The following is a 27,627-nucleotide window of genomic DNA, read 5'->3' on the forward strand; positions in this document are numbered from 1 at the left end:
GGCCCTCAGGCCACACCGCTACCTCCCCAGGGCAGTCATTGATACCCCGGCCCACGCCCCACCCCGGGGCGAGTTTCCCTCCTGGCTCACTGTCGCTCTCACCGTCCCTGCTGCCGTAATTGTCAGTGGCATCAGTGTCCCCAGAGTCCCTCCTGCCCCTGCCCTCTCGTTTCCTTGACCTCTTCTCCTGAAAGGCATGGCCTCCCCCGTTCCTCGGCCACTCATGCCCATGGTCCGCCCCGGACCCTGTCACCAGGAACTGCACCGCCTCCAGGAATAACTTCCAACCTTTGCACCGTCCTGTCCTTCCAGCTCAGTCCCCGCAGCAGCCCGATGCCCACAGCCCTGCAACCCAGCCCCTCTCACTGCCCCTCCCTCCCCTCGTGGCCTCACGTCCCCCCCTTACCCAGCAAAGACTCCGAGGTCCACCTTAGGAATCGCTCTCGCGCCCACACCCCGAACCTGCGCCCCGCTCTCAGTCCTCTGCTTGCTCCATGCAGCACCGGGTGTCTGACAGCACCGAGGGAAACCTACCACCTCCCTGACCGGGCTCCCCTTAAACTCAGGCTCTGGACCTCAAGAGGGCCCGGGAAAGCACAGGGCACTTCCCTAGTGCATTAGCGCCCCCACCTTCCCATACCTTCTCTCTCTCAGGCCCCTCATCCTCCGTCTCAGCTGGTGGCCCGGCCTCCTATTTCCAGGAGAAAAACGGAGCTCTAAGCAAAGGCCTGCCAGGCCCTCCCACTGTCCCGTCCACACACACCCCCCACCCCCGCCCCGCCGCCGCTTGCCCAGGTCTCTCGGCTTCCTACAGCTGACTCGGCTGTGCTCCTGGTCAAGGCCGACCGCCCGCCTGGGCGCAGAGTCCGCTCCTTCCTGCCTAATAAGATCATTCACCCAGCAACTGGCCCCCTTGCCGCCCACATCATTAACTTCCCCTCTCTACCACATCTACTCAGCAGCGTACAGCATGCTATTATCCATAGTTCCACCACTTAAAAAAATAAAACCTCTCTTGACCCTACACCTCCTTGCATCTACCAGCCCTTTCTCTACTCCCCTTGGAGCAAAATCCCTCAGAAGACGGGTCTCTAGGCAGGGTCTCTAATGCCCCTGCTCTCAGCCTTCTCTTGAATCCACTCCGATGGTTAATTTCATGGGCAACCAGATGTTTGCTCAAACATTTTCCTGGGTGTGTCTGGAAGCGGTTTTGGACAGATTAACATCTGAATCAGTGACGGAGTAAAGCAGATTGCCCTCCTCAATGCAATGGGCCTCATTCAATCAGGTGAAGACCAGAAGAGAACAGAAAGGTTGGCCCTCCCAAGAGTGAGAGTGAACTCCCCTTGCCTGACTGCCGGGAGCTGGGACATCGGTCTTTTCCTGCCTTTAGACTCGAACTGAAATGCTGGCCCTTCCTGGGTCTCGAGCCTGCCATCTTTTGGATTGGGACTTACACCATCAACTCTCCTGGGTCTCCAGCCTGCTGACTGCAGATCTTGGGGCTTCTCAGCCTCCAAAATCTTGTCAGCCAATCCTTAAATTAAATCTCTTTACACACACACACCCCCCCACACACACACACCCAACACACACCCTGTTGGTTGCATTTCTGTGGAAAACCCTGAATAATACACGCTCCAGTCAAGGTGCCACCGACATATCAACCCCAACTGCACTTGACCAGGTCAGCACGGCCCCGGCATCGCTGAGTCCAGTGGTCAGGCCTACTCTTCCCTGACCTTCTACCACATCGGCCATCCCTCTTCCTTAGAACGCTGCGCTCACTTGGCCTCTGGACCCGACTCTCCTGGGTCTGCTCCTTCCTCGGACAGCCCCTCCTCCACCTCCCACACCTCTTCTCTGTCCCCCCCTACACCCCTAGGGATTCTACTTCCACCTCCAAGCCCAGACCTCCCCACCCAACTCCAGACGGGTACATCCCATGACGTCCTCAGCATCTCGACTTGGACGCCCAAGACCAAACTCCTGATCCAGATGCAGATCCCAGCATCTGTTCCTCAGGAACAGGAACATTTGCAATAGCATCAAAAAGAATCATCAAATATTTTAGGATAAATTTAACCAAACAGGTGCAAGACGTACACACTAAAAACTACAAAATATTTCTGAAAGAAATTTTAAAAGACCAAGACAAATGGAAAGATATTCTATGTTCATGGCTTTAAAAACTTAATATTGTTAATATGGCAATACTATTCAAAGGGATTTACAGATTTAATGCAATTCCTATCAAAATCCCAACAGCACATTTTGCAGGAATTGAGAAGCCAATCTTAACCCTAATTTCATGGGCAACCAGATGTTTGCTCAAACAAACATCTATTGCAAATGTTTCTGTTCCTCCAGTGACCTTCCCCATCTCAGAGAAGGGTGATTTCATTCTTCCAGTTGCTCAGGCCGACAGCCTCGGACACCTGCATCTGATCTGTCAGCAAATCTCATTGGCACCACTCAAAATTATGCCAAGAACTGGACCACCCCTCGCCGTCTCCACCACTGCCTCCCCAGCTGAGGCCACCCTCTCCCCTTGCCCACAGCTCCCCTAAAGCATCCCCTGGCTACAGCCCTTGCCCCACCATCTATCTTCCACACGGTGACCCTGAGTCGGACCATCTCACTCCCCTGCTCAAAACCTTCCAGGGGCTCCCCTCTCACTCAGAGTAAAAGCCAAAGTCCCCTAACTGGCCTCTACAATCCTGCACCATCCGGCCTGCTTCCTAGGCTCGGAGCTCTTTCCCCAGATATCTACATGGCTCACCCCTGCATTTTCTACAGGTCTCCCCTCAGATGTATCCTTCTCAGGGGGCAGTCCTTAACCACCTCCCCTGCACCCCACCCCAGCACTTCCTTTCCCTTCTCTGAAGCACTCATCTCCCATGGATGTACTGTGCATTTCGTTCATTTATCGTATTGTCTTTTCCCTTCTCTAGAAGACGAGCTCCGTGACAGCGGGGCTGGATCTGTTTGGTTCACCAGTGGACCCAGCGCCTGGAGCAGTGCCTGGCCCGGGATATGTGTTCAGTGACTATTTGATCATACGTAGTGAATGACCCACTCCTATGGTATGCATTAATGCACAATTCCCCCATTTGTGGATGAGGAAACAAGTTCAGAGAGGGTAAGAAACGTGCCAGGGGCCTCACAGCCATAGACCGTGGTGCTGGGATTTGAACCCAATGTTCTTCCTTTCTCTGGGCCGTTGAGAGCAGTCAGTGGAAGCCAGTCCGGGCCCACGCCAGCCTCTCACATGTAGGAGCTGCCACAGTGCGGTGCGCTGTCCCGAGGAAACAAAATACCACACAACTTAATTTTATGCTTTAATTGCTTGGTGGTGATTTACTGCCGGCCGTATATTTTTTTCCCAGTTGACACTTCCCTCCATGTATTTCTTTTATCTATCACCACACTTGACAGGTAAGTCGCTGATATTTACTGTTACTGTATGTACCAATATTTCCAACATATATCACCACCACAGCCATGTCACGGCACACAGAGTTCTGGCCCAGAACGGTCAGCCTTCTCCAGACATAAACGGGGGCCATATTTGGAGAAGGCCTGACACCGGAGAATGTTAGAACCTTAGAGAATACGGACACAGCTCCCCCATCCACATACTCACACATAAAGCTCCCAGGCCCACCAGAACTGCCCCTCAGGCTCTGCTTTTTGTTTTTAATATAATGTTTTTCTTTTCAACAAGCATTCAATATTACTTTGAGATGAATACAACGGGAAAAGCTTTAGAACCAGTGACCTAGTCCAACCTCCTCATTTAACACAGAAGCAAACTGGGGAAGCCCAGAGAGGGTCAGGGGCTTGCCCAAGATCACACAGCCCAGTTAGTGGCAGAAAAAGGTCGACAGCCCAACTCTCCCTTCCCCCAGCCATCCTTCCCCGCTTTCCCTGCTGGGGGGAGATTTGCTTCCCAAGAGGCAATGGGACGTGTAGGATCTGACCCTCTTCTACGAGAGTGCAGCCCATCTCTCCTAATTTTTGTGAACATGCATTAAGCAGTCAGTAGGCACCAGGGGATTTCACGTGAGCTATTTCATTGAAAGCGCACAACAGCCCTTATCGGTAGCTATTATTATTCCCTTTTCACAGATGGGACAGGCTGCCAGCTGGCCCAACAACATCGTCCCTCCTTCCCACTCCTCTCCTCTAGGCACCTAATCGGCTCTCCTTACTCCAGACTAATTCTTCTCTGCCAAGGTGTTAGCCCAGCTGTCACCAAATTACCCTGTGCAGAAGGGCCACCTGGGATGTTTGCCACCCCAGACTCCTGATTCTGGGCCCAGAACCCACACTTTTAACAAGCCCCACACGGATGACCCCAGTACAGCTGTGGCATGGACCATTCTTTGAGAAACCCTGCGTAATGGACGCTCTTGGCCCTCTCACAGCATCTGCAGCTTGCGTGTTGATTCTTGAGCCCTTCAAGACCTAAGGACTCATTCTCAACAGTGGTGCGGCAGACACGGGGACAGGCAGCAGGATGGACGTTCGGGGACGGAGGCCCCATCCCACCCCCTCCCACCATACCCCCGGCCAGCCCGCTGCATGGACCCATGATGCCCGCCGCAGGGTCCAAGGCTGGTCTGTGGCTTCTCCGAAAGCGGCGCTTCCAGGGGCACCGACGGACCCCAGGAGCCAGATCGGCAAGTCAGAGACTGGCTCTCCCTGGACCTTCGTGTGACCTCGGCCAGAGAAACAGCAGGAAACGTGGTGGAGCCAGGTGGGCTCGGGAGATTCAGGAGCCATGGGGGCAACGTGGCTGAAGATGGGCTGCAGCAGGAAGGCACAGACTGGCAGAGAGGGGATCGAGAGGGGAAGGACAGCCGATTAGAAAAGCTTCCAGCGGTGCAGAGGTGTGGTGACAGGGGACGGAGAGACGAGAGAGGCAGTAGGAATGGAAAGAGAGGCCCTTTGGAGGTGGGACCCCGTGTCTCAGTACCTGAATGGCTGTGGGTGGGAAGTAAAGGAGGGAGGAGGTTGAGCCCCAGTGATTAAGAGAATGGGACTTGCTGCTGCCAGCTGGTGTGTTTTAAGCTGCCCCCATCTCCCATTCCCATGTCACCCCATCCCTCTTTGCCTGGGGACCATGTTCCTACAGCCCAGATGCCATCTGACTCCCAGGCTGATTTGCAACTATTTGTTTCCAAACAGATTCTCCCAAGGCAGAAAGGTCTCCAGTATGCAGGTTCCAGAGATGTCAGGAGGCCTTCACTGAGAGCCTGGGCTCTGGGAGGGGAGGCAGGCACCGCTGAATGGGAGGTCTCCGGGGCAGGCAGACAGATAATCCCTGGACTCATCACCGCCTGATATACCGCCTCAGGTCCCAGGGGGAACTGCTCAGCTAAGTAATTGCTTCTGCCTTGATTACAGGCCTTTGCAAATGACTATGGGCCTGGTCCCACCAGTGTTTGAATCTTACAAATGTCCACATGCACGGCTACTATCTGGACCATCTGATCGTTACCTTAAGAGGTTTAATTTGCTTAGCGAGGGAATTAGACTATAAACTATTCGGAAATTATGGAAAGTCACACGTCAAAGAGACCCTCCCCTTGTGAGTTCTTCAAGCACATTTTGCTAGAGTGTGTGTGTGTGTGTGTGTGTGTGTGTGTGTGTGTCCTAACAGGTGTGTGGTTATCAAAAATAACAAGTGGCTCAGCAAGAACCTGGCCCCAGATCGGACCACAACCAACCCCAGAACTGAAGTGGCCTCTTCCTGGGGCAACAGAGTACAAGCTAGCTAGAGGCGGCCACACAGGCACAGGCGGGACCCTCCCGCCAGAGCTGGGAACCCAGCTGTGGGAAGCGAAGGCTGAGGGCTGCAGTCACTGCCACAGAGCTCTGGACCACACAGGGAGGGATGGTCTCCTGTGGGGAAGACCCAGGGCAGCTCCGCACACCAAGAGGTGGACAGTTGTTCCAATCACCTGACCTGCCATTGCCACTGGACAGGCCCACCTCCCTCCCCAGGACCCCTGTCTGGCCCAAGGCCTTTTGTAGCCTCTGCCCCAGGACCCTCCTTTCCTCTTTTTTTCTCCTCCCTACATAGATATGCCACCACGGCCTTCATAGGGATAGCTGCCGATAATGATGGCTACTGAACACTTCATTTGACTCAGTCCTCATAGTAACTTGTGAAAAGTAGACATTTTTATTCCCATCCCTTTTTCGAGATGGGAGAGTGAGGCTCAGAGAGGTCTGATGCCCCAAATTCACACTGAGCCTGGATTCAAACCCAGCGCCTGGTCCCTCTTCAACGTCCACCTCGGAGAGAGGTTTCTGGGCCCTTATGGGCCCATCAGGCCCATATTGCCCGATGTCCTGTGGGCGTCTGCCCAGCTGAGGAATGGAGGCCCTGGTCACCGGAGTGACTGGCCCAAGGTCACTAACGAAGACCTGGCCAGAGCCAGCAAAACTACCCTGCAGCTGGGCCAAACTCAGAGCGCACCGGAGCTGAAACAGGCTGTTCTGAACTGCGGGGACAAATCAGCAGCTCCCGGGCTCCCAAGAACGCCGCTTACCTGCCCCTGGCTGACAGCCGCCTGGAGACTGACCGGCTGGGGGAGGGGACACAGCTCCCCAGTGACAACGGCGCAGCAGCCCTCCATCCCGCTGGGTCCCCTCAGTATCAGGCAGGTGAGGGCCTCAGGGGCAGGGAGACACTCCCAGAGAAGCATGAAGCTTTAGACAGGACCCCCCCGGAGTGGCAGTCACCCCAGAACGCCTCCGACTCTTCCCCACGGCCCCCTCTGGCAGGCAGATGCCAGCACACATACCTGGCGGCCAGGGCGTGGCTTGAAGCTCCCCTCAAGCCTGGGATGTTCTTAAAAGCTGTGCTTTGCCTTAAAAACATACACGGACTCTTGCCCTTTCTTTGATTCTATAGCTGTTTGTTTTCATGTTATAATGATCACTGGTTTGTTTCTCAAGTCTTCATGTAAATTGACATGGCATCTTTGTCACCGGCCCACTGCCATGTACCCTCTCCACCTGCCAGGCTGCCCCCGCCTCCATCTGAGGAGTTCTAGGCCTTTAAAAGTCATCTCAGTGGGAAGGTTTCAAAGCTGGAGGGAGCAGCGGGCAGGAGAGGTCAGCTCAGGCCCAGCCCCAGGGAGAACTCTGCCAGCTGGTCCTCCATGGCCACAGGTCAGGTGAACACATCCAGGGCCAGAAACCCAGAGACACAGCACCTAGCATGAAGCACCCAGCAGTGCTAGACACAGTTCACACACTATCTTCTTCCACTGGTGGCGCAGTGGTTGAGAGTCCGCCTGCCGATGCAGGGGACACGGGTTCGTGCCCCGGTCCGGGAAGATCCCACATGCCGCGGAGCGGCTGAGCCCGCACGTTCCAAAACCTCATTCCCTTATCTGTTAAGAGGTGACATTCTAACCCACAGAGTTGCATTTCATAGCAACTCTGTGGGTTAGAATGTCACCTCTTAACAGATAACGGAATGAGGTTTTCAGGAAGGCCTAGTCACTTGTTTGCTGACAACTTGTAAAACACAGGACAGGAATTCGGTCAAGCTCCGTTTGGGTTCACCAGACCACTCCACTGATAAAATAACTCCCCTTTGCGAAATGCTACTGTGTACCAGGTCTTCTAAAGCAGCCACCGTTAGCATTCCCATTTTTCCTGCAGAGGACACTGGAGCTCAGAGATGTTAAGGAACTTGCCTAAGGACCCCAGCACTTGAACCAGTTCCTGGAGCAGAAAACCTGTTTTCACCACGCCTCAGAGTAAGGGAGCTGCCAGGCTCATCCCAGGACCAAATCAGTGATGAAAAGGGGGACCCGGAAGCCCAAATCCCAGATCCCTGCTCTCCCCAGGCTCTAGTCCTTTTGCAAGGAGCCAGGGATCCTCCACATGCTGGGTGCACAGTCCAGAAAAGACCTGCTCAGCAAATGCAACCCAAGGAGTTGTGGGCCCCCTGGCTTGCGATTCAAATTGTAATAATCTTAGAAGCACGCTGTATGAGTCAACTAAGCCTCTGCTCTCAGGCCCCAGAATGTTATTTCCTTCGGAGAAGGGGATCCAAGGACCCAAGAGTCAAAACAACAAACAACAGCAAAAATCAGCCAATGTTACTGAGCAAGACAGAGTTTAACAGCCCCCGCCCTTCAAACAACATAACAACCACAGAGTGCAACCTTCCGACAGTACTTCTTTCTGCCTGTGCACACACCAACATCGCCCTCTGCTGCCAGTCACCAGTACGACCATGTCTCACAGGCTGGAAGCTAGTGGGAGCCAACCTCCAGCTTTCCTCTCTGTCCCCCTCCCCCACTTTGGGGGTATTGCACACCTCCAGCGGGGCACTCCTCACATTACAGTCTTGAGTCACAAAGCTTCACACAGAATAAAAGATGCCCCTGGAATTGTGCAAAGCAGTGGCCCTGCCCCTTGTTATAGGCAAAGAGATTTAAAATATTGATCCTGGAACTTAGAACCACAGTGTTGATCAGTGAGGTCAATGAATCCTGCCCTCTGCCTCCGAGCCAGGCTTTGGGGCAGATATCATAAAAGGACACTGCTTTTTCTTTTTTCTTTTTCTCTTTTACTTCAAGGAGCATAGAGAAGATGCCTCTGACCAGGCATCTTCCAAGTGCCACGGGCACAAGTGACGGGCAAATCCAAGTGCACGGCACCTGCTGGCCCTCTCTCGAGGCTGCTGGTGGTGACACCTGCAGCCTGGTGTGAGACGAGGGAGGGACCTGGGCTGCCTGGGACTGCCCTCCCCTCCTGCCCCGCCTCTTGTTCTCTCTGCTCCCAGTGTCCCTCTGCACATGTGCCATCTGAAAGCAGGTGCCTGGTGACCTTTAATGAGCTGTAATGAGGAGCAGACCCACGCATTCTGTGACCAAATCACAGCCTGAGCCCCAAGTGGGCAGCAGGTCTCAAGACCCCTGTGGATGGGAGGTGAGGCCGCTCTGACCGTAGACAATTCTCCCTCTCTGTCCTCACCGAGGACTGTGACTTGCTATACCAAACCGTACTGCAGATGTGCCTTCCTGTACCAAACAGCCATGGTCCCCAAAAGCTGGGTGAGGCCTGACTGCCTGTAAATCCACGTGGCCTCCCTATAGGGCCTCAGAGGTGCCCGATCTTCGTGTCTGATTGCCCCTCCATTGGCAGTGCGGAGAATCACTTCAGTTTTCAATTTCTCTCCACCCAGCAGCCCCATCACAGAGGTAATGACCTGGTTTCAGCACTGAATATGCGGTCAGCTCCCCGGCTTTACAAGAGGATCCAGTCCTGAGAGTGGGCTACTTTAGGAAGCAGAGCAGTCCTGCGGAAGGAGAACTGGGGCTAAATAACGGAGGCATCCTGGGCCTCTGTGACTCGCAGGACGCCAAGCCGGGTACGGAAGAAACTGGTCCCCACAGTGCGTTGTGAATTCACTATGTAATCTACTCTCTGTTGCGTCAAACCCAGCGATGGCCTGTGGGCAAGGCTCGGGGCCAGGTGCGTGGGGAAGACAGAAAAATGAGTGACTAATACGCCTTTCCTCAAGCCAACGGGGAAGATCAAACAGGTTTGTGAGGAATGAGCAAAGCAAGCAGCTCGTGCTGAGTCATCGGAAGAGACAAGGGGCAAGGTGGCCAGGCCACTGCGGGGCTGGACTCACAGTCATGGAAGGATGGGGAGACCTTGAGGGGGTGGACCTCATCCCTGGACGATGAAACAGCTGGGAAATGGGGCATCTTGCTGGGGGCATCGGGTACCCAAGGAAAGCAGTGAGCTGGATGGGAGGCTGGGCACAGGGTGGAAGGCTCTGGCGGCACAGTGCTTCTGGGATATTCTGTAGGCAGAGGGGGCCCTGCCGAAGGAGCTGGGGTCGGGGTGTCAGGAGCTGAGCTGTGGGGGGGACGCTGGTCTGGTGGGGAGGTGTGTGGGCAGCAAAGTGTGGGGAGAAGAGCAGGGACGTTACTGATAAGCAAGGCCATGGAGACAGGGGCCCAGGGCAACGGCCTGGGTGAGTAATTGTCACTCGTATTTCTGGTCTTGGGCTAACGGCTCACAGGCCTGTGCTAATCCCTCCTTAGCCCATAGCCTGGGCTCCTCCCGGGTCTAGAGCGACCCTCTTTCCTTACCACCACTTCTCCCAAACCCAAGTCTACACTTCAGCTGCGGCCACCTCCCTTTCCCCCACCCGGAGGCAGCCAGTCGAGGTCCAAACATCAGATAGGGCCCTAGGGCAAGGCCGGGGCTCAAAGGAGCTTCTCTGCTGACAGAGCCCTAGGTCTGTGGTCCTGACAGGTCTTGCCTGAACCCCAGCCAGAATTCTGACCCAGGGACATCTCAGCACCTATCCTGGAGCTCACCGAGGATTTCCAAATAGGAGGATGATGTGCTGGCCCTGGAAGCAGGGACAGCTCAGCAAACCCCGACGGCCAGGCCCACGCACCTATGTCCTCCTGCCCTCCTCCCCCGACGCACGTCCCATCCAGGGGCCCATAAGAGCTGCCATGGTGCTCGGCCACGGCATCCATGAGGGAGGAAGGCAGAGGCAAACGTGCTGCTGAGAAAGGATGTGGGTAGAGGGGACGGAACCACGTAAATGCCAAAATAAAGGCAACAGGGCGAGGGTCAGAGGTGGGGAGAGCAAAAGGAAGATGGGAGAAAGGGGAACAGTCCACAAAAAAGACTTAGAGGAAGAAGCAGAGGCCCATCCCTCAACTGGAACCATCAAGGATTCATTGGGTTTGCCTGTGCTAGCTACTGCCCCACCCTCAGGGAGCTCAGACATGCACACACACACACAGACATGTGCCCACACACACACGCACGCACGCACGCACGCGCGCGCACACACACACACACACACACACACACACACTCCCAAGGACAGAGCAGTGCTCATTTGACCAACGTGTGTGATGGTGACAATGAGTGCTACCTTCTGAACACAAGCCACGGAGGCAGCCCCTGTGGTTACCAAGATCATCTTTAAAGTGCTTTTCGACTCATATTGGAGTAACCAAATTTGAGAATCGGAAATTCAAATCACTTATTCCCCGCAGTTAAGCCTTGGGGAGGATTTGTGAGAGATCACGTTCTGTGTCAGGACTGGCACCTCTCCCTACTTCTCCTCCCTGTCTCCAGAAAACACACCCTCTGAAGGACGCACACCATCTCTCCGGGGCTTGTTCGTTTGTGCCCAGTGTGTCCCGGCGCTGGCGAGCCTCCCGGCAGTCCCACCACGCTCCACGCACCCCGTGGGCCACCCACACTGGGCTCTGTGTCGCTGACAGACACCCCCCACCTCCTGCTCTTGGCTTTGCTGTTACCAGCTGGCCCACGTCACTTGAGGCATCAGCCTAAGTGCCTCAGGTAATAAATTCTTGGAGAGAAGTCTCAGACTAAATGCCATGGAAAATAAATTCTAGGAGATCCCCTCACTTTGACCTAAAGTTCCAACATGATTTGTTTCTGATGGACCCAACCCCAGAATGAAAAATCAAGGACAGGCTTAAGAGCTGATACGCATGTATCAGGCAAGTATCCTAAGGAATTTACACATGTTGACTCATTCAAAACTAACAACCCTATGATTATCAGCCCCATTTTACAGATAAGCAAACTGAGACACAGAGAAGTTAGATAACTTGCCCAAGAGCACACTGCTAGTAAGTGAGTTCAAACCCAGGCAGGGTCTGGGCTCTAAACCGTCACACAAAACTGTCTCTTTGTCATACTTCCATTGAAGTTGATGACACTGTCTGAGCCTGGCTCAACCCCTACCAGGAGCAACACTTCTCTGAGACCCTAGGAGCAACCATAGAGATGCCTCTAGATTTGGGGCACAAAATTCAAAGTACCACTCTGAAAGCCGCAGGAATGATACAGCCAAGTGCCCTGGGGCACCAACTCACCAAGACAGAAAGAGCAACTCGTTCTAGGATTTGCAGGGATCCTTTGTCAGCCACCCTGGAGAAGTCTGGCTCTTGCCTCCTGCTGGCTCCCTACCCATGGCCCTTGCAGAGCTCAAGTGAGGCCGAGATCCTGGGCCTCAGGGGGTGATGGGGCCGGTGATCAAAAGGGGGCCCTCAATGAGGAACAGCCTCTCAGCACCAGGATTCACCCACCCCACCCAGGGTGGACCCCCGCCCTCCCCACCCTGCCTTACTGAGAGCTTCCCCCTCACTGCATGGGGCAGGCAGTTAGATCAGGGCAAGGAGAGCAAGGTGCAGCCCCCAGCTCTGACTTACTTGAAGAAGTCCTCCTTGCAGTAGACGCTCCCGGCCCTGGAGAAGCACCTGTCAGCTAGCTGCATCTGGCAGTCTGCACACTTGAGGCAGGAGCTGTGCCAGTGTCTGTCCAGGACCTTCAGGATGAACTTGTCCAGGATATGCTGGTTGCAGCCAGCACACTGGGGGATCTCTGTGGAGAGAGGAGAGAGAGGCAATGTAAGACTTCTGTACGGCACCACTAACCAGGTGCTGTTTGGATGTCTTCTCATTCTGCTTGTTTTGGGAAAGAACATGAGCCAAACCCTCAGGGCTGCCACATACAGTTGTACAGGTTGTACACTGCACAAAGGTGCCTGGTCAAAGGAGTAGGTTGGGACTGAAATCCAATCCATGCTTTGCTGGCCTGGCTTTGGGTGGCTTTGACCCAAAAGTGTTGCCTGTTTCTAAGAGCACCACAAGGCTAGCAGCATCAGCTAACTCCACTTTTGCCAGCTGCAATTCCACAGCCAATGGCCAGGAAGACCCAATAACATTCACCTTTATTTCTATGACATTTTCACTACTGGGTAGAATCTGTGCTAAAAACCTCAGCCTCTAAAGTAAGCCCTGCCTAAGCATGGACTGAGAGGTCATCTGGCATAAAAAAGAAATGATATGTTGGGGGTGGGTAGTGACCAAAGTCCATGCCTGAAGGTATTCCTGGAGAAAGAATCTCAGTATTTTTTTTAATTTTATTTTATTTTTTTTATACAGCAGGTTATTAGTCATCAATTTTATACACATCAGCGTATACATGTCAATCCCAATCGCCCAATTCATCACACCACCCACCTTGGTGTCCATACGTTTGTTCTCTATATCTGTGTCTCTATTTCTGCCCTGCAAACCGGTTCCTCTGTACCATTTCTCGAGGTTCCACATATATGCGTTAATATACGGTATTTGTTTTTGTCTTTCTGACTTACTTCACTCTGTATGACAGTCTCTAGATCCATTCACGTCTCTACAAATGACCCAATTTCGTTCCTTTTTATGGCTGAGTAATATTCCATTGTATATATGTGCCACATCTTCTTTATCCATTCATCTGTTGATGGGCATTTAGGTTGCTTCCATGACCTGGCTATTGTAAATAGTGCTGCAATGAACATTGGGGTGCATGTGTCTTTTTGAATTATGGTTTTCTCTGGGTATATGCCCAGTAGTGGGATTGCTGGGTCATATGGTAATTCTATTTTTAGGTTTTTAAGGAACCTCCATACTGTTTTCCATAGTGGCTGTATCAATTTACATTCCCACCAACAGTGCAAGAGGGTTCCCTTTTCTCCACACCCTCTCCAGCATTTGTTGTTTGTAGATTTTCTGATGATGCCCATTCTAACTGGTGTGAGGTGATACCTCATTGTAGTTTTGATTTGCATTTCTCTAATGATTAGTGATGTTGAGCAGCTTTTCACGTGCTTCTTGGCCATCTGTATGTCTTCTCTGGAGAAATGTCTATTTAGGTCTTCTGCCCATTTTTGGATTGGGTTGTTTGTTTTTTTAATATTGAGCTACATGAGCTGTTTATATATTTTGGAGATTAATCCTTTGTCCACTGGAGAATCTCAGTATTTTGAGAGAGTCTCCTGAGAGAGAATCTCAGCATTTTAATGAAATGCAAAAGATACCATCGATTAACTCGATCAACATACCCAACTAATATGCCTTCATGTACTGCAGACAGGAAAACTAGAAACTGCTTTTCCAGATTCCCTTGCAGCTTGGGTTCCGAAAGTGATTTAGAGTCTGCCAATCAGGTGAACTTAGAAGAGACTTGAATTCAGAACCGAGTTGAATGGAGCCTGCCAAGAGGCAGGCTCCCACTATGCCGGTGTGGATCATGACAGAGGCTACAGGGTTCTCTGGCTTTAATGTCCTGAGCAATCATGGCAGAAGCAACAACATTCTGGGGGCTGGGAGTTATTCCCAGCAGCTTGGTCCAGAACTGGCTCCACTGAGTTAAAAGTCATCTACTACATATCTGGTAATTGATCACTCTCCACTTAAATAGTGAAAATGGATTCTGTTGTCTGCAACTGAACCTGAACCACTACCGCACCCTGTTCCTGTGCTGGGTGACTTCCTATCCAAGGTCTGTTTCTCTGCCATCCCATCTCTACCAAGGGATTGCTCAGGGGGTTGATAGTATTTTGAGTCACTGAATTAGTTTCAAAATGGTCAGGCTTTCACAGCTGGATGAACAAACAGTGCTAGCATCTCTAGCCATTTTCCCTGGTCCTTTTCCTCAAAAAAGGGAAGGTAACAAATGTTAAGAACAAAAACATAGAAGTGCAAGCATTTGGCCTCCTATGGTAGCCTCGTGATATAGCATGTCATGAGACTGGTAACCCTGGGGTTTCTCACCTCTATTATAAATAGCATTTTTGCTAATTGTTTTTTTTACACACCATCTTTCCCATCAGAAGGTGAGATCCTCAAGGAACAGGAACAGCATTTCTTTCTCAGTTTTGTATCATCCGTGCCTAGCACAATGTCTGGCACACAAGAGTAACTCCACAGATATTTTTCACCAAATAAATTACTGACCAAATCCTCTCTAAGAAGCTCACTTGAAACAGTTCTTCACTAGTTTTTCCCGCACACCCCAAATGTCAACAAAAGTACTAAAACCAAATCTCTCGTGAGATTTCGTGAATCTAGTGTTTCTTGATTCATAACAAGTTTGTTGGTTGTGATATAATTTTAAAGTGTTGAAATAGGGAATTAGTCTCAAAGCATTAGGGGGAAATTTTAAGCACATCTAAACCTATGTAGAGAGAAAGCTTTCTCAAGTATTAAGTCATCTGTATCTAAAACTTACAGACACACTGTTAGGACAGTCACTAACTGTCATTAGCCCTGTACACACAATTGTCTATCTTGGACCCAATTAAACCCCAGCACAGCTTGTTTCCTTCATGGTCTTGGCAGCCACCACCATTTGCCCGAAAGTCATACTCACTAGATTCCGTGCCCTTTGACCTGATTCTCAGACCAAAATGCCCCATGAAAACTACCAGATACGTGTAGCCCTGGACACTTGGTACCTGTCCCAGTTCAGATGGGACTTTCTTTTTATCTCAAAACATTTCCTCCTTGGCAAAGAAATTGTTCAGCCAATAAGTACTTACCAAGGAGTCCCAGAAAAGTGCTAAACACATGACAGCTACACGAATTTCCATCAAATAAGAAGGGCTAGGTAGGACACAGATGAAGACCACGGATTCTGAAACCAGACTGCCTAATTTTGTGTCCTGGCTCCGCTTTCTAAGATTGAACAAATTACTTTGCCTCTCTCTGCCTCAGTTTTCTCACCTGTAAAAGTGGGGTGATGATAACAATAGTACCTGGTAGAATTGTTGTCAAGGTAAATGAATCAATATACGTAGGACGGGACTTGGTATACAGTAGGTGCTCAGTAAAGGCTTGCTATTATTAAGAGATAAGATAACTGCAATAACCAGGTGCTCGAGGTGGTGCCGCTGGACTGAGAGTAAGGAAAGTTAGGGGCCCACGATCCTGGGCTTGACCTCATTGAACTCCCACCGAGAATCTCCACAAAGATGTCAAGATCCCCCCACGGAGGTTCAGAGAGGGCCCACATCACACAGCAACTATGCCGTGGTTGGTGGGGAGGCGTGCTTGGCACCTCCAGGCAGGTGCCCGTTCAACCACACGCCTGCCTCTCTCCAGGGACCATCAGGGACTGGCATCCCTGGAGCGGCCAGGGAGGGTTCCGAGAGCAGGGCCCTTACCAGCTGGAGGTTGGGAAAGAAGAGGTGAGACTCTAGGGAATGAGGGGAGGATAACCTGGAGCTGCTGTGGTATGACAAGTCCAGCCTGGGCAAGCGGTGGAGACAACACAGGTAAACCTAGCCATTAAGCGGGAAAGGGTGTGGATCTCCCCTGCAGGAATTCGCGTTCAGAGCTGTAGCAGCTGCGGAGCCAGGGGCTTGAGGAAGGAGGTGTGGAGGAAGATTGCTCAGGCATCTTTTTCGAAGAGGGGAAGGAAGCCCTAACGAGAAGCCCTCCGGCTCAGGGAAGAGGTGTGCCGACGGGCGGGTGCCGAGCTGCAGGAACCTTTGCCCCCGGAGCCGAGAGTGCCCGGCCCGACCTGTGTGTCGCCGTGGACCATAAGCCCCGGGGACACGACCCGCTAGGGATGTCTTTGTCCCAGGAGCCAGGCAGCCGGCCCGCGGGGGCAAATTAACCACTGGAGAGCCCGATGGTTGGGGGTTGGGGTCTGGGGACGACCCTCGGGGCGCGAGCCCGCTCCTTCCCCGCACCCCGCCCTCCCCCCGGGCCAGAGGGCCGCCAATTCCCACCTAATTGTTGTTTGGCCTCCGAGGAAAGCGGTTCTATTTCTCCTCCTGGCCACAAATGCATGGGGATGAGGGCGAGGATGCATGCCTGTAAAATTTATTTCGAGCAAGGTATCTACCGGGAGCCTTAATATGATAAGTATTCAAGAGAGAATACATTAAGGCTAATGTATGCGGGAAGGGCGGGCAGGGGAGTTTTAGAGGCTTGGAAGCTGAGGCAACATCATATTTAGGAACAACACTAAAAGCAGCAGACAGCCATTTCTTTCGACCTCCAGCTTGCAGGGGATGTGTCCGGCAGGGACAGGCTGGGCTGCCCACACTAGGGGTTCTCAGAGAGAGGCCCTGGGACCCAACTGGGGGTCCTTGAGTCTGGCAAAAATGTAAGAGACATACTAAGGGTGCTTTTTAACTTAAAAGAAAACAAAACCTTTCCCACTGTATTCCACTGTAGATTTTGAGAGAGAGAGCATTTTTTAAAATAGAGATAATGTAGAAATGGTTTAAGAGACCCACAATATACCTATAGTAATAGTAAAACCAGGCAACAAGAGCCTGTTATAAACTGTGCCAGGTCCTAAATGTATGTTTCCTCAATCCACACAACTTGGTGAGGGAGGTGTTATTATCCCCAATTTACAGATGAGGAAACAGCCTGGGAGAGATCAAGCAAAGTGTCCAAGGTCCCACAACGGGGGAACCAGGATTTCAACTGGGCCTGTGTGCGAGATGGGCTCACCCAACCCCAGAGCTGGAGGGTCTGAGACATCACCCCACCTGGCTGGTTCGACCCTGTCACTTTATGGAGGGTAAATGGAGGTGGCTCAAAGCTGCTCTGTGTGCAGTGACAGGAGTAGATGAGACACTGGCCTCTGGTGCTCCCCAACAATTAGGCAAATGGAAATGTCTGAGGGACAGAATTCCATCCTTTGCACAGAGTATGCATGTGTTGTAGGGGACAGACACCTAATGCCCAAGGAGGGCTGGGAGTGGGAAGCCCTGTCCGGCTGATCGCCTCCACCCAGCTGCAAAGTGCCAGCTTGTTGATGGCGTCTGTCAAGTTCAGATTCATCCCTGCCTGTGAGGGGGTGGGGACCTGTGAACTCAACCCCACACTTTAGGAGACGGTGCTCCATGCAATTATTTAGATGAAATAAATGTGTGAAATATGAACGAACTAGAAACTTTTAAAGAGCAACAAAACAAATCTTTTTTTAACCTACAATAAATTATGATTTTTTAAAAATAATTTAGAGTCTGAACAGGACAGAAGTTATATAGGTTTCCTAAGAGAAATAAAGTCGTAACCAAAATTTCCAAATCCCTAGTAAACTCAACTTATTCATGCAGTATTTGATATCACGAAATTTTACTTTAAAAACTGGAGTTTAAGCAGATCCTTGCAGTCACTAAGACAGCATTTGATCTATAAACTCAGTTCCTGATCCAAGGAGTCGTTTCATTTAAAATGAAAATTTTTATCTTATCTGCAGGAAAGTGTTCTGTGGTGATGCTCTCTGCTGGGGCTCTGCAGAGGATAAACCCAGGCATGAAAAGACAGCAACATCCCTTGAACAGGCAAGGAATCTGTGGAGATGCTGGACCACACAGTACAATACACTCCCATCTGCAGGGCCATCCACCAGCACCCAGGAGAGACACGGCCCAAGGCACAGACCTAAGCCCACAGGGAGAACAGCTGTGTGTACACAGCTATCCAAGCAGACACCATCACGCACACTCACACAGACACATACACAAGTCAGATGTACACACGTTCACACATACTTACAACATACACAAAGACACAACACAGACATAATCACATATACACTCAGACACACAGAGGAAAACATAATCACAAATAGATACACTGAGACATACACATACATAGACAAAGGCACCCACACATACCACATTCACTTAGACACAAACGCACCTGCACATATTCACATCTACTGAGACATGCATATTTAGCACACACACATACACATATGTACACACACATATACCACAGATACTAACACACACTCACACATGCACACAAACACATGCACACACATATCCTGATACAAGGGCTAAGGCATTGTGATTCCAGGAAAAAGCCAATTCTTCTGAAGTCAAGCTGTGTCTATGGAAAGGAAGCCACCTCCGAAATGAGGGAGCTGTCCAGCTCTGGAGTGGTGGGGAGAGTGGGCAGTGAGTGAAATAGAAAACTAGGGGGAACTAGAAAATTTTGCTCAAAGACCTTTTGGGAAAACTATTGAGGGAATTTGAAAGTTTTCAGTTCTGTTAAGAGTTTAGATCTTCAAATTTTTAGGTCTGCCAAATTGTTTACAATAAATCCCAGGCCAGATTTTGAGATTCTGATTCTACCATGTATGTGATTTTGGACAAATTGCTTAACCTCTTAGAGCCTCAATTTTCTTATCTGTAAAATGGAGATAATAACACCAGTCTCTGGGGTTGTGGTGTTGTGTGATCATATCAGTTAATGAGTATAAGACCCTTAGCCCCATAATACATTTGTCCAAGCTCAACGGCCAGCTCCCTTCTCCCTTTTCCTGACTAGCCACCAGCAAGATGGATTTATATATTTAAAGTGTATCAAAATTATTTCATGCTTCTTTATTTCCCAATATAATTTTCCCACCGCCCCCTCCAAAACACTCAAAACTCTCCTCCACACCCCTAGTTCTAAAGCATCTGGAAAATGTACAACCCTTTCTAATCAACATTATCCCAGAGTATGAACAGCAGATAATGCAACATTACAAGATTCAGTTTCTTTGGAATAAAGAAATCTGTCAGATTCTTTCTTCCATAGAATGAGGGCAAATTTGCCAGACCTTGGTCCCCTCCCCACATGTGAATGGTGAGAGTGGGGCGGTTAGGACCACCAACTGCCTGACCTCACTTCACTTTTGCTGTAATGTATTCAGGTAAGAAAGGACTGAGTTCATATTAACATTTGAGGCTTCTAGTATTTTTCTTAGAGACATCTAAATGCCCAATGGTGAAGTGACTATTTCTTATTTGATATGAAATAACTAAAAACCCTTTGCCTGTAGCCATAACCTACTTCTTCATCAAGGAAGCTTATAAAACACACAACGTGATGTCCAGCCCTCAAATCACCTGAGTGCCCTAGTGGAGGTACAAGGGGCTTGTTTTTCAGAGTGGCCCATCAAACAATGGACTCTGTTTTAAATCCCCAAATTCCTCCGTTAGTGAAGTTTCAGAAAGCTGGGAAGTGGAAGAGATCAAAGGTCTGATGTGGTCTGTGGTAGATCAAATTGCCCTCAGCCCTCTGGTGATATAGCATAACTATTGTGCATTTTTATTCCCCACTCAATGTTTCTTCATTTCCAAGAAACTGCTCTCAAGGAACCAGGGGCCACCATGAAACATTTCAGAAATGGTTTGTTTGTCTGATCGATTTTAATTCTTTGAAAAAGTGTGCTTTCTGTCTCTTTGGTCACAGAAGATGAACAACGTGAGGAAAAACTTTTTTTTCCACTAAAGAGACTAAAACTAGAACCAACATACTTGACGATGACTTCTAAAATGTATTTAAGAAAGTGTACCTTTCTGGGAAAGTGGTTTAGAATTTCAGCTATTTCCATTGGACTCATAATGCAAGTGAATACTGTAATATTTTAAAGACAGGTATTCTGTACTGGTCGGAATAGTGTTCAGAACAGATTCATATTTTGTAAAATTTGGACTTTGATGGGCCGCTTTGGAATCCTGCAAGACATTGCTTTTTCACTACCTTTTGGACAAATAGAGTTCTTCTTTTTGTTTCACAAACAATTTGGCTTGACAGCCTAGTGCCCAGGAAAAGGTTTTCCTTGCTTCTTTCTGGATAGGGAGCTGGTCCAGGGGAGATGCTTCCAGGGTTCCCCGTTTGCAGACCCCACAGTGCTCCCTATCGGCTTGGCCATCCCCTTAAGACACCCAGGAGCACTCCAGCCCGCGGAGGGTGACTCCCCCTGCAAAACGGAACCATGATCTTCCTCTTTAAGTTCACCAGCACTTTGAACTTTGTCAAGTACTTGCAAATCTGCAAGCTCATTTACTCCTCCTAGAGATCCTGAGAAAAGTGAACCTCTAATCTACATTTAAAAGGGTTTCCCTTAGGGTACACAGTTGGGGGCCAAACTAGGGCTGGAACCCTCTTTTTCTCTGGGATAGATTCTGGGGCTGACTGAAGACCAAGGTTTCCAACTGTGTTCACCAAAGCCACCTCTGTCTGGTGGGTTTCATCCCAAATCCTTTCGCTGGTAAGTAGTTTTTTTTGAACTCTGTCTTAAATAACATTTGGCCAATGTATGTTTCCAAAACTACACAATTTTATTTATTAAGTTTTGTTTACTGACTACAAAAAAAGCCAAATGGGGCTTTAAGGAAACACACATATAATTGAAATATTATGCAAATGTTTTTCTTGGAATTCTCTAGTCCTTCCCCACGTAGAAGGGGGAGAAAAATTAACGGCAGACAATGCTGCTCTGTTACCTAAGGTTCTCTGAGTAAGAAGGAAGATGGTTTTGAAAAGGCGGGTTGGGAAAATAATCTCAGTGGGGGCTCCTTGATTTTGTCTGGGAATGACTAATTCTAAAGTGTGTCAACATAAAGCCACAGGACATAAGTATGACACCAGGCCTGCCTAAACTCATACCTAAGTTCTGGAATATCCAAATCTAAGAATTATAACAGAGGTACAGTTAAATTAAATTAATTAAAAGTTCTGTTATTCGATACATATTTTAAAAATAAAACTTTCCAAATCAAAGTCACTGCCATCACCATTGAAAATAAAATCCTGTTTTCTGGTCACAACTCCCCTTTTAAATCACCTGCTAACTGTGACTGAAGGAACAGAGGACTGAGACCAAGGATGCAGTTTATATGACAAATCATAACTAGATGTGTCTGGTTTTTTTCCCCCTCCTGGCTCTTTATTTGCTCTTTCCCTATTAAAGACACTCCATTTTTATTGAACAGCTTAGGGTTTCCTTATTTATATGTTCCCTTATTTTAAACCAATGTATCTTGAAGAGCCCATAACATAATTTTCCAAAATGTTTTCATTAACTTTCTCTTAAGGGATCTCAATAACCTAGTAAGAATAATCTCATAAACAACACAGCTGAAGCGTAAAATTCCAATATTAATTCTTTTAAACTTAAGGATAAGAGGTTTATTGAACTTTGTGATGGTGATGGCAGCATTAAATATAGTAGTAATCTGGGCCAGCCACAAAAATATTGGGAAAAGTAAAACAAACAAACAACAAACAAACAAAAACACTGGTATCACATTTAAGGTAAATTATATTCTCTAATATAATTCTATTCACTTACATACTTTGAAAATACTTCAGTCTACATCTTATCTAATTTCTAGTTTGTTTTCTAATTTGTCTTGACAAATGACTCACAACTAGGAAGAAGTCAGAAAATCCTTTTCATATCAGAAATGATCACGCCTAACGTTCTATTTTCCCTCCATTTCTCCTCCAGAAGCCTTCCCACCGCGGGTCCTATTTGTTTCATTTGGTGGTTTGACGACCCTTTGAAAATCTCCTTTGTTCTTCTGCTTAGCTCAAAAAATAGTAACCTCTTCAATAAAAGATCAAAAGTATCCTGGAGACAATTTTGATGTTACCATTTTAAGGCTGAATCTGAATAACATTTTAATAGGAGGAGTCCCATAGTCAATAAAATAAGAAATGTAAACATATATTTGCAGGTATAGAATTATCTTCTAGATTATATACTGACACAGAATTAGTAATCTTCAGTAGGATATTGAATATTCTCAGTAATTGCAAATAAAACAGAAAAATCGCATTAAACAAATCCATGACAGTCTATGGAAATGCCATACACATCTATTTCCACTCCATTTTTCACATTTAATCATTGCTAAATCTCCACAACGTATTTTTCTGATGTCTCATTCTGTGGCAATATTCCATATGTTTGGCAACCGGTCCCTCATAAGAAGAAACTTTCAATTAATTTGGCCGCAAGTTTTCTCTCTATTAAGCTATTCCCAGAACCAATCCCTTAGCCCCCTAACATTATAATGAAAACAAATTATACTTTAAAGGCATTTGGGCGTGAGATGCCGCAGTAAAACATCTGTGACTAGACCCAGATTGACAGAGGGAAGGGGAGTGGGGCGATCTGAGAAAAGAAATCCACCAAAATAACAACAGGGGTTAGGAGCTGCCTCCCAAGATGATTTTCCAGTCCGCCACTAACACAGTTAACCCAAAGTACATTTTCCAAGGGAGAATCAATTTCAATTTTGCCAATTAAACCCAACCTGTCCACCTACCCCCGACTGCAGTGCCTCAGAATGGTTGATCTGTGTTCCATTTTGATCAGGGTTCCGTAAAACTGAGGACTAAAACAGGTAAAACCTCACAGCGGCATGTGAGGTTTTCTTCCTACAGCAAACAATAGCCCAGCTCCAGGGCTGCTTCTGGTTCTGGACCCAGAAACTGCTCTTCCCTCCCAGGCCTCCTGGGAACACAGTGAGAGAGATGGATCTCACCTCTCTGTAGCTTGCTGGGCACTCAAACCCCAATGGCACCCTGGTGCTCAGAATTCCTGCACAAACCCACGCTCCTCCCCGCAAAGATCTCACAAAGGAAAGAAGGAAGAGACAGAGGAAGGAAGGGATAAAGGAAGAAGAGAGAGAGAAGGAATACAGATATTCAAGCCACGATGGAATTTTACTAAAAACAGTAGACCCTGTTCGCTCGCATTTGGGTTACAGGCATTGTTAACAACACATTCCAGGAAGGGAGGAAAGGCGGAAAACCATTACAAAAGTAAGCCCCACCCCCAGCCATCTCGGAACCCAGCAATCTATATACAGTAATGCATCTGGTGCTGCCATAGCAAACTGCTGTTTCAGTCTGTCTCCAACCTTAGGTTTCCCAAAGTGGGTAAGATTACTCCTTGCGTCCACTCAGCAGCTAAACTGGTTCCAAGTCTCTCTGCATTCCAAAGCTTCTCAGCCCGAATCCTGATAAATTTCCCTAATGGCACAAGGTCCCTCCATCCAACTCCACCAACCCTCCCCCTCCACAACTCCTTAATTTGGAGAAGATTAGTTTCCCAGGGAAAACCACAAGATAGCCACCATTACTGACTAAATCAAGAGGCTCGAAGGAGATTCCTTAACAACGTGATAGAAAGAAAGGTGAGTCCCTGTTAACTAATTTCCCAATCCTGATGACTGCAGGTGTGACTGTCTCCCTCCCCTTCCTCCGCGGCAGCCCTCCCAGCGCCTGAGTCTCTCTGGGTTCTGTCTGCTAATGCGGTGCTAAGTAATCACTAATTGACTGTAGCACAGAGTGAAAGGACACTAAAATCCGAAGCAAAAGGGAAGTGTTAGGACAATGGAAATATTTAGGACTTGAGGCTGTCTACACCTGGTCAGCGGGGTCATCAGGTCACTGTTCAAAATCCAAGACGCCCCTGTGGGCTGTGTTTTGTCTACTCAATGGAAAGCCATTGCTTAGCCGGTTTCCCGCCTGCCTCGACCCCCACCTCACCTCTAGGACTCGATTTTTTAAAAATCGACCCTGGTATTTGGTCGCGTAGGCGGTCCCCAAGACGTCTTGACGACTCACGTTGCTCTAATCCCCAGAGCGTTCAGCCTACATTCTTGTCTTAACCCCGCTTTGTTTTCGGCGTGTAAAGAGGGAGGTACAACTAGCTTTGGTATTCCTTCCTTTAACTTCCGCCGCCCCTGGTTTCATCCCGCCCGGGGTTTTGCTAGTAACTCTTCTTCCTGATTAGTTTCACCCTTCAGAATCCTTTAAAAGACATTCGCCCTGCCTTCTTTAAAAAAAAAAAAAGGTCTCATCCGTGATGAAGCCAACCGCTGAGCCCCAAAGAGTGAAGCCTGCGCTGAGTGCCAGGCCAGCCGCGGCTTCCTCTGTAGGATGGTGGGTACAACCCGCGACCCGCTCCATTTCTCCCCGGGCACACAGTGTTACCAATTCCCTCCCCATGTCGAATTTAATTTACAACAACGGCTGCGCAGGTACAGACCTCGTCTCTCTTGAGCCTGCCACATTTCAAGCGCTCTTCAAGTTCCGCTGAGCGCTGGGAGCCCAGACGAGAATGCGGCCAGGGCGCGCGCAGCGCAGGGACCCGCCAGCTGCCTCCAGGCTCTGTGCCGGAGGAGCCGCTCCCAAAATGTGAGAACAGCTTTCTAAGGGTTAAAAAGTCACAGAAAGACTTGTGCCGCCAGCGTAGGGGGTTAATTTTGTCTTCCCAAACTCTTGGTGCGAAATGGGTATGCGCAAGAAAAGAGCTTACTGTCTCCGCTCTCTGGCCGCGCTCCCACCTGCCGCGCCTCTTCGCGCGAAAAAAGTCTGCCCGGCTGCAAACAGGTAGGAAACTGGTTCCGGGTTTGGCCAATCCCAGACCAATAGGGATAATAAACTAGGAAGAGGAACGGGCAAAGTGGACGGTGGGAAAGGGCCAAAGAGCAGAAATGCCTAATGCGCCGCGCGGTGGCCGTCCCTCTTTTGCCCCCTGCGCAGTTGCGACCTCCACTCGGGGCGGCTGGACGCGGTGCGTGCGAAGCCGGCTCCGCGGGAAGGGCCGCCCTGTCCGCACCTGCCTCCCCTAGCGAGCCCTCAAAAACCCAGGGCGCGCGGCAGGCTCGCTCAGGACCTTGCGCCGCCCATAGGTGCGCAGCAAACGCTTTTGGATGCAATTCATCGTCAGTCCCCCGGGCCACCCAGGCCGGCGCCTGCCGCGAGGCGGAGGAGCTCTGCCCTGGTGGCGGCAAGGTCACGCAGGTCGCGCTCCCAGACCCGAGGACGCCACTCCCGCCCGGCCCCGCCTGGCTCTGGTTTTCCGCGAGGATGGACGGCGACCGAGCGAGGAAACCACTCGAGTTAGGTCCTGTCTCCTCTCTTCAGTCCCGACTTTTTGTCTTACCTAGACACGGACATGGGACCGCTCAGTGCAGACCTTCGCCCCTCACCCGCCCCACCTGCCTGCTCTTTGTCCTGGTTAAATCGTTAATTCCTCTCCCTGAGCGCCCTGAGTCTGCGGCTTCCCAGGCGGGCTCCCCTCCGCCCTCTCTGCCCTCTCCGATCTAGGCAAGGGAACGAAGGAGGCCGGAGCCAGCGCGCCCCTCGGGCGCCCTCGGCCTCCCGCCACCCCAAGCGAGGCACGGCCGCAGTCACCCGGGTTTCTCCAAACTCCCTCTGGCTGGTGCGTGGCTCTGGCCCGACGCTGGGACGGGATCCTCACAGTTGGAGAATTTGAATCCCCAACCCGCGAGGCCCGAATCTGCCGACGGGGACAGCCAGTCTGACCTTTAAAAGTTGGCCCGCCCCTGACAATATTTTTGTGACGCGGGGAAGGAGGTTTGTGGCGTCGGGGGCTGCTGTTTGGATATCTGTACTGGAATCTGATGGAATTTCAATCTCTATATTTTTTTCCGTGTTTTTTTTTCCTGGCACCACGAGAAAAGACAGGAATGGGAAGAAGAGCAAATCCCTGCTCTATAGTTTGAGAGAACTGCCCACCGGGAAGTGAGTTCACTCCACCCTTAAGAAATGGCCCGCAAGAGGATAAGGTCGGGGACGAGGATTCTAACGCGACCAGTGCAGGGAGCCTCACCCCACGCAGGAGCGCCAGGAAGGGAAGAAAGGGTAGTGAGGCGTCCTGAGGGGTCCTTCGCCCAGATCCTGCCAAATACAAAATCAAATGCCCTTTCCCCACAGCTTCGGGGTTCACATGAGCGCAAGACAGATCTTTTAGGAGACAAGGAAGGGATGGGAGACGCCCGGGCTGGCTTCTCATTTACCACTCCCAGCCTGGACCCGGCGAATCACTCCTTCCTCCCGCGGGGCTGGCCTGCTCCCTAGCCAGCATTCCGGGATGTCCGTTGTCCTTTCCTGTGAGCCCCGGGAGACTACGTGTGAGATGGACCAAAACCGAGGGCAAGGGGCGGATAAAACGCCCACCTCCCTGGACGTCCCTCACTATTCCCAAACGTCTTGGTCAGCAAGAGGGGCCGACAGGACCCAGGTGCGTGGGGGAACTGCTGGATTCGGGGAGGAGAGAGGTTCGGAGGAGGCTAAGAGGCCAGCGCACCCAGCGCTGGGTTAGGCGCTGTGGGAACTCGGACCTTGGCAGCCCTGGGGGAGGCAGCGGGGACGACCCCGGACAAAGGCAGGTGTGCCGGAAACAAGAGAAACCAGCCACCCTAAATCGTGGGCCAAGTAGCTGGGACGCATCAGTTTAGGACGAAGTCCTTTTTTGAACCTATCCACTGGCGCCCACAAAACAAGGAACTCTGCGCGTGCTGGATGTGACCCCGAGGGTGTCGAAGGTGTTGCCTCCTGCAGAGCACTCCCACCACTCAGAGCAAGGAGCCGGGGTTCGAGTTCCTTAAAAAACACTGACCTGAGGCGGCGGGAGGGGGGCTGCCCCGCCCACCAGTCCGCGCTTTGGCGGGGCGCGGGGTGTTCTATTTCTCTACCCAAAGTTGGTCTCGGATTGCTCCCAGCCTCCTCCCTCCGGATTCTCCCGAGCTTCTTGCTCAGGCCTACGCCCCTCAAACGGATAAAGACCCCCGAGTTTGTCCGGAGAAGCCCCAGCCAGGCACGGCCCGATCGGGCGACCCAGGGGCTCTCGGAGCGGGAAGGCCGGGACCTGCTCCGCAACCTCTACACGGAAAAGCAGAAGGCCAGCAATCGCTTCAAAGACCAGACCACCCAGGAGCGAGCAGTGTCGGGAGGCGCTGTGTGTGGGGGGCATACAGGGTGTAAGGAAGGAGGCCACCAAAAGAGAGAAATGATTACATAATTTGATAACGTTTTCCTGAAGGGAATGCGCCTCACCCATCCCTCCAAAGCAAAAGACTATACTGGATTCCAACCCCTAAAACACCCCTAGAGGCCAGGGCACCAGAGGCACTGAGGTTGGGGAATCTCTAGACCTGCGCTGCCAAGTGCTCCATCTGTGGTG

The 27,627-nt window shown here is 50.4% G+C and overlaps 1 protein-coding gene across 1 annotated transcript in view; it reads right to left on the reverse strand.

The window, feature by feature from the left end:
• LHX4 (LIM homeobox 4) overlaps window positions 1–27,627 on the reverse strand; it is a 42,603-nt gene that overhangs the window by 12,440 nt on the left and 2,536 nt on the right. Inside the window, exon 2 of the mRNA XM_060142158.1 lies at window positions 12,258–12,429. Coding sequence (XP_059998141.1) covers window positions 12,258–12,429 — 172 coding nt within the window. The remainder of the gene's footprint in view (window positions 1–12,257; window positions 12,430–27,627) is intronic.

Source organism: Lagenorhynchus albirostris, chromosome 2 (assembly GCF_949774975.1).
Source record: "Lagenorhynchus albirostris chromosome 2, mLagAlb1.1, whole genome shotgun sequence".
Classification (NCBI taxonomy): domain Eukaryota; kingdom Metazoa; phylum Chordata; class Mammalia; order Artiodactyla; family Delphinidae; genus Lagenorhynchus; species Lagenorhynchus albirostris.